This window comes from Akebia trifoliata, chromosome 3 (genome assembly GCF_017979445.1).
Source record: "Akebia trifoliata isolate Shusen 1 chromosome 3, ASM1797944v1, whole genome shotgun sequence".
Lineage (NCBI taxonomy): Eukaryota > Viridiplantae > Streptophyta > Magnoliopsida > Ranunculales > Lardizabalaceae > Akebia > Akebia trifoliata.
The window spans coordinates 56,673,156-56,681,004 of NC_141377.1; the positions used below are offsets into that span (position 1 = coordinate 56,673,156).

The 7,849-nt window shown below is 34.8% G+C and overlaps 1 protein-coding gene across 1 annotated transcript; it reads left to right on the forward strand.

Moving 5' to 3' along the window:
• The first annotated feature begins 2,834 nt into the window (after positions 1-2,834).
• On the forward strand, positions 2,835-5,637 carry LOC147408234 (NAC domain-containing protein 71-like). Its single transcript, XM_086437145.1, has 5 exons — positions 2,835-3,527; positions 4,078-4,355; positions 4,459-4,755; positions 4,844-5,111; positions 5,191-5,637. The coding sequence occupies exons 1-5, from the start codon at positions 3,371-3,373 to the stop codon at positions 5,310-5,312; spliced, it is 1,122 nt and encodes a 373-aa protein (XP_086293271.1). The 5' UTR covers positions 2,835-3,370; the 3' UTR covers positions 5,313-5,637.
• Positions 5,638-7,849: the final 2,212 nt, after the last annotated feature.

A 7,849-nucleotide genomic window follows, 5' to 3' on the forward strand; every position in this document is an offset into this window, starting at 1 on the left:
GTCACTTTAGCATTTTTCAAATCTAAAATTGGATGAGTCATCCTAAAACTCGACTCCCTCCTCAAATTGATAAAATTTAGAGGTGACCAGAAATACAAACAAACCCAAATAGAATATATTTATTGACTGAATTTGGAAATGAGTCGTGATGGGGTGACCACAGGATTTACTGTGATTCTCACAATTCTTACGTGAACCGTAGATGGTTTTTACTTGTGTTGCAAGGAAACACATCTATGGTTATGTGCACATTCCACGTCAGACTTATACCCTGTGTCATTCCAGCATTTCCTTTGGAAATTCTTCAAGCAGATTTCATAACTCAGCTTAATTACAAATAATTTTGTATACTTATAGTTATATTTTCTAATGAAATATTTTAGAAAACATCATATAAGTTTGAGTTTGATATTCAAATATTAGTTGTATTATGTTATTGATTTGACTGAGTCAATTCACGAGTCATTTAATTGACCCAAATCAAATGGACATCTCAGTAGAGTCGGGTCCAATATTGCACGTCTAGATCTGATCCAGCTTTGATCCATATCATAGTATCCGAACCTAATCCATGATTCATGTTTTATGTTCTTGAGTTTGGACTTCAACCCGACCCTTGACTTCGATCCATGACTATTCTTACCACTAAAGTTATCTATAATAAGATTCGATTATATCCAACACCCATACTTGTCTCCACAGACCATCTGAATCCAATCTAGATAAGATTTACGTTTGATTTTATCGATTGATCCATTTTTTATGATATCACTTGAAAAATCCAATAAAATAAAACTATGTGGTTATGTATGCCTTACCACTAAGTCCCAATCTCTTCTCACGACACCAATTAGAACCAATTGAAATCATTATTATTTATCTATCCTAGTTCTTATAAGTTCTTAAAAAGGAAACAAAACCAGATAAGAGTTATTGTTATTTTTAATTACTATTATTTGGCTTTATAGCCCTGTTACATACATCAGCCAGTTTAATACTAAAAAATAATTATTTCTCTAGAGCATAGTTAGTAATTCTTTGAATAATTTACAAATTATACTTGAATTTTTCAAATGATATATAAAACAATTAAAACATTCACCCAATTCAATTTCCATTAAAAATTCTTGACTTTTTGAACATTTTCAAATCATTCACGATTTGTTCTTTTCCTGAATTAAACATAGAAAAAATACTTCTTGTAACATGACACATGTTGGTTAAACAAATTCGACCAAATCGCTTCAAAATTCTAGAGGAGTCTTGTAACGTGACACATGACCTTTCGTATTTATTTCAAGCTCTTAATTTTTTGTTAACATTTGGGATACCTTCTTGAAGACACCATGTGTAATCCAAAGGAGAGGGCTCTACCAAAATTTTAAAGCGGATGGCCGCTTGAAAGTTTCTTCTGTTTCTCTTATGTCTAACAGTGAGGACTAAGATGATTAGGGACGAGGCAAGGAGCTTTGGCCCGACTAAGTTGCTTTGAGATCTTGGATTACTTATCTAATCTATGAGCTTAGGTCATGGCTTCCAAGTCTCGCCTTGTAAGAGCTTATCTTTTACACTTACTATTATCAACTTAAAAATATAGTTATTATTTACCTTTTTTAAGGTAATATTTGGTATAATATTCATTACTATAATACCAGTTCCATAACATCTCAAAATGTCTTGATTGAGACTGAAGTAAGATATTGGGGAGTGTTCTAGTCTATTTGATCCAGGCAATCTTGATTTCTCTCTTAATCAAGATAGTGGTTCTAAGATTTTAAATAACAAAAATAATATTTTTCTATTCTTATTAATATGTTACGTGAAAAAATGAAATAACAAAGATAACACAATTACACAAAATGCAATGACTTACATGATTCGACAATATGTCTATGTCTACGAAATAGAACAAGAACAATCATTATTTTTTCATAAGTTTTATAGTTCTAAAAATCTCTATTTATATAATCAAAAGTTATCAAAACGTGTAAAACTCCCCAAAATAAAAAATTCTTAAGAAAATATTATACAATTACCCTTCACCCCCGTTGATTGTGCAATGAGACCCCCAGCATGGATGTTGCCCCTTACACCTTTGTAGCTAAAATATTTTTTAGAATTTTCTAAGATAAATTTTAAAAGTCGTTTAGAATTACTCACAATTGTATCCCTAATCAATGAAAAAAATTTCAAAGTTTCCGTATATAGTCCTAGTATAACATAATTATTTTTTAGTCTTCGAGAATTCTTGAGCTTCTTTGAGAATCAAGGCAAGATCTTCTTCGAGAACAAGTGAAAATGAAAAATGAAGAGAACTTCGGTTATCACGAGATCAACATCTTTACTATTATAAGTCCACAAAACCTAAATCAGAGGTTGGGTCACTCCAAAAAGTTCAAACTCCCTACTCCCTACTCCCTACTCCCTACCATGCATTCTCCAAATCATCCACAAACCCTAAATCATAGGTTGGATCACTCCAAAAAGTTCAAACTCCCTACTCCCTACCATGCATTCGCCTAGAAACGAAAAACAATGGACGAAATAAAGTAAAAAAAAAAAGGTGTACTTGTCCGATTCAGGATGACGTGGAGGAAGCTTAGGTTGGTGGGTCAGGAACAAAGCCACCCCTATTAACGGTAATATTTAATTTGGCGGGAAGCAATAGCAGTGTGTGAACTGGTTTGAGTTTGGTCCCACACCTTTGGAATTTTGGGTTCGTTTCAGACAAGCAAACTCACACCTTTCGGTGTTCTCTTGGACTGCCGCGTCACCCCAACCCACTATATATAATTCACTCCACTCCCTCTCTTCTTCTCCACTACTCATCTTCATTTTCTTCTTCAACACTAACATAATTTCCATCAAAATTACTCTTTGGGTCTTACTTCTAACAATCACCCATTCAAATTTTTAGAGATTTTGAATGGTTTTGGCTTCAGGGTATTGCAAAAGATTCCAATTTTGGAAGTTTTAAAGAGTTTTTGTTCTGTTTTTGGTTTGTATCTTTGAATTAGTAACTGTTTTTAAAAATTTTGAACGTTTTTATTTATGGGTTTCTGAAAAAATAAATATAATTTTTAATTTTGGGAGAGTGGGAGGGGGTTTTAATTATAAGAACAAAACTTGAATTCAAGAAGAATGGTTCTATTATACAACGGTTGCATCCTTTGGAAGTTCTATTCCGTTTTAGACAAAAAATTCTGTGTCGCCGAGAGCTTTTATTTTTGGATCTTTCAAATCTTTAACAGGTACAGCTTGGGTACTTAATTGCAAATTGAAATCTAGTTTAGCTTCAACCACCACTTCTTTCTTCTTTCTTTGCTTTTTTGATACTTTTGGAGATACAAATAGTTGGGAGGAGTAGGAAATGGGAGGAGCATCGCTGCCACCTGGTTTTCGGTTCCACCCAACAGATGAAGAATTGGTGGGCTATTACTTAAAGAGGAAAGTTGATGGATTGAAGATTGAACTTGAAGTAATACCAGAGATCGATCTGTATAAGTATGATCCATGGGAGTTGCCAGGTACATTTTTAAACCAAGCAATTTAATTCAAGAAGCAAAATATTACATTATTTGCACAAAAAAATAAAAATAAAAATTGTACCGCATTTCAGTTTTTAGTATTCGATTAAGTTGAATTTGCAACTTAAGTTGCAAAATGGCTCCAACAAAAACAACCTGACTAGGCCAAGAATTGTTCTTTTATTGACCCTACATTTGATCTTAAAATTAGTAATATTCAGCACCAATTATTCCTCAGAAGATACATGTTTTGGTATGATTTAGCGTAATCGAATATCAATGGGGGGATTGGAGGTTTTCCAAGTGTTACATGTGGGGGGCTTTTGTTCTTCTCTACAAGCTAAAAAGTTGAGGATATTTTCTTTTCGTTGTTGGGCATCTTACTTTATCTTTTAAAAGCCGATTCAACCGGAACTTCCTTCCCATTTTCCAAAAAGAAAATTCCATTACTAAAACCAAGAAAAGGATCAACATCACGTCTTTTCTGCTTTTGGCTTATTCTTGATGGAATTAGAGTGAACTCTGAATTTCATAATATGTGTTATTGCAGACAGGTCCTTCCTCCCGAAACGAGATATGGAATGGTTCTTCTTCTGTCCCAGGGATCGTAAATACCCAAACGGCTCACGCACAAATAGAGCCACGAAAGTTGGCTATTGGAAAGCCACCGGAAAAGACCGAAAAGTAGTTTGTCAATCCGACATCACTGGCTTTAGAAAGACTTTGGTTTTCTATCGTGGACGGGCTCCCTTAGGTGATCGAACAGATTGGGTAATGCACGAATATCGTCTCTGCGATGATCTTTCTCAAGGACCATCTAATTTTCAGGTACATTTGAAAATTTCATAAATTGGGTTAACTTTAGTGTACCCAACCTTCTATAATTAAAATTCTGACATTATATTTGGCTATTGAAATTCTTCCATTCCAGGGAGGTTTTGCATTGTGTCATGTAATTAAGAAGAAGAATGATCAAAGTGAATCCAAATCCAAGAGGGTGGGAAGCTCTTCTTCTTCTGGGGACTTGACTACCCCTAGACAATACTCAAGCGATCACTTAAGCACCCACATTGAAAACCCCTTTCAAGCTAATAACCCATACCATGGAAGTAATTATTCGAGCCCTGTCACTTCCCCTTATGAAATGAGGGAACTTGAGCCAACTTTGAGTGGGACCCATCATACGAGCCCTTGGGTCTCCCCTGATCTAATTCTCGACACATCAAAGGTATTAGAACTAATATTCATAGTTATTAATATTAACTAAATTGGGTCTTGGGACTCATTTTCTTAAACATATCCATTACTTATTGCAGGTTTACGAGCAGGGACAAAATGTTGTTTCAGGCTTGCCGAACTACGAGTTTTCTAACTCAATGTCTTCTTGGCAACAATGTAATTCAATGGAATTCTCTCCCAATCCATATTACACAAACTTCATTCCGGAAGTTGATCGAAGTGATGAATTTGGTCAAGTAGGCTGCATGTCTCCTTACTCGGGACCTGTAAACTACATGGATTTGTGTGGAGATGAGGATCCAACGTATCAAAGACTTGAATGGACTGAGAATCCGTCGATCAATGGTGCGACAATATATTCAACATTTTCTAATGGGAATAACTTATAAAGATCTTTGAAGCTCATTTGTGGTTTAAAATGCAGGGTTGGGTGCTTGGAACCCAGCGGCATCTCCTCAAATTAGCAGACAAACTAGTGGAGATGGGAGTCTAGGGGATCTGACCAATCTATGGTTGAGAGAAGACAACTTGGTGATTGTAATGTGACGAGTTGAGAATGAATAAAGTTTGGCCTTATAACATCGTGGGCTTGTCGATGTAGTAGTATTCAAGAGTAGGATCTCTGAGACAACACCTTTTAACGATTGCTCTTGGAGTAGAAACTTAAAAGTATCACTATGTCTAGTAGGCAAATAAGAAAGATCTCCTTGTGTTAATCACTTTTAACGATTCACACTAGGAGAGGTTTCATACTGAAGTGTCATAGCTTCTTATGTATGTTATTATGTAAGATTCGCATTGCTTTCCTTCATAGAAGTTGTCATCTTTGTTAAGAATTTTCTTGATATCTATTTGATTTCGTTGGTAGGTATGCTTGTTTGTCCTTAATTCTGACAAATTTTAGTTGGAGAAGAAGAAAAAACATTGTTAAGCTACATTAGGATGTCTATGGGCTCCATAGTTCGATATTTAACATGTTGAAGTGCTTGGAGATTTTCATAATTGCAAAAAGCACTTCATGCGAGTCAAATGGACCCTTTTAAACTATGTTTTTGTTTCTGAAAATGTAACCAACCCCGAACTCAAGATTTAATTAATATTCAAAAATAGCACAATAGATCACAACAAAATCAAGTTGTCGAGCATCGATGAAGGAATAAATCATAGCTTCAACCGCAGTTAAGGATTCTAGTTAAGGAAGGAATATGGGAAGCACCACCTTTGTTCCAACCTCCATTCTTTTTCCATCCTATACTTTTATAAGAATCTAAGTAAAGAGACTCTGCACTCAAAGACCTTTAAGCATTTTGTTTAAACATCAACCTCAGGTTTCCTCTTCCCGCTCTGATATTATATAATTTGCGGCGAAAGTATGCTCAAATAAATGCTGCCACCCCACTACCCTAACCCTCCCACAAGCCACCCACACTAAAAAGTTTGAAAAACTATGGACAGCCACACAAAAGTATGTTCTTTTTGGGCACGTAAACTGGGATTAAACCCACAAACTCAAGATTGGAATCCAGAACGCCGTCCAACTTATCTTGCTATCAATTGAAAGATTGAAAGAGAGAGGACTGAATTAAGAAATGCAGACATACATGGGAAGATATATGTACGTGTGTGCATACATGTACGTATGTCTTGAATCTAGTTGTTGATTGATCTCCAGAGGTGTACTTTACGATTATACCCAAATTGGGTGTCACAGGGTTATGTGGACATAGGCACTGCCGAACCACATAAATGTTCTTGTGTTATATGTGTGCTCCTTTATTTTTATGGGGACTTTAATTTGTACTTGCATCGGATGTATGGACACAATGTTTTTGCTTCTAGTGAATGAAACTTGTAATGTCTTACAAGCATTCAAGATTACCGATCTGTTGGGGAAATAAATAAAGATAGATCCGTATGTAGTTTCAGGGTAAATGACAGATTTTATCAATCGTTTAGAAATGACAGCCTTGGGCAGTCGTTGTTCGCGCCATTTCAGGGTCTCAATAAAGTGTTTTTGACGTAGTGTCTAGTGAGTTGAGAATTTTTATTTTGATTGACATGTCACCCCCACGTTGTGCACGATATTGTTCAAAAGGGAGATGACACGATGGGTAAAGTCATGCACGTTAAGTATTTTCCTAAGAGACCAGTGATGCTATTTTCCTGAGAGACCAGTGACACTCATTAGCATAATTAACATTAAAAAAATTAGGATAGCCCTTTACATGATCTCGATATTGTTTAAAAGGGAGACGACGCGATGGGTAAAGTCATGCACGTTAAGTATTTTCCTAAGAGACCAGTGATGCTAGTTTCCTGAGAGACCAGTGACACTCATTAGCATAATTAACTTTAAAAAAATTAGGATAGCCCTTGCATATTTTCAGTTACAAGTCCACATAATCAAATTTCAAATAAATAATGATATAAAGTATTATTATTTTATATTTTAACAAAATAGAAATAATTTGCATTTGAATAATTGAAAGTTTCTACAATAAATAACTATTTTATATTTACTATAAAAATATAACCAAATATTATTTTTTCAATAACTTCATTTGTATAATATTATTTATAAATCAATTAAACTCAACTCAAGAGATTTTATTTGCATCTATCTTTATTTTGTATTTGAATTCATTTCTAGGTATTCCAATTATATTGCACACTAGTAGTAACAAAGAAATAGAAGCAAAGAAAAATGAGCTTAATAAAAAAAATATGGCTTAGATAGCAAAAACATTAAAAAAAAAAAAAAAAAAAGAAGTCAGGTTTAAAGAAAGGAATAAGAAGTTAGAGGAACAATTGCATTATTTTATATATATATATATTAATGTGAGGTGTATGACTCGGCAAAAAGGCGTATGTCTTTGACATGCCTCATGGTTTGAGGCGTAAACCTCAAGGGCATTTTTAAAGAGCCTGGTCCTGAGGCAGGCCTCGAGGCATAAGTCTCACATGCGTCTTACCGGAATGAAGAAACAAGATTTGTTCAGTTAAGACCTAACATGATTGAGATAAGGCCTTAATGGTGATGGTGACGACAATGACAGGTGAAGAAGATGAAGATAAAAGTGCAA

Coding starts and splice junctions, on each gene's coding strand:
- LOC147408234 (XM_086437145.1), top strand. CDS start 3,371: ATGGGAGGAGCATCGCTGCCACCTGGTTTTCGGTTCCACCCAACAGAT. Junction 4,756..4,843: donor TAATTCTCGACACATCAAAG/GTATTAGAACTA, acceptor TACTTATTGCAG/GTTTACGAGCAGGGACAAAA. Junction 5,112..5,190: donor TGAGAATCCGTCGATCAATG/GTGCGACAATAT, acceptor TTTAAAATGCAG/GGTTGGGTGCTTGGAACCCA.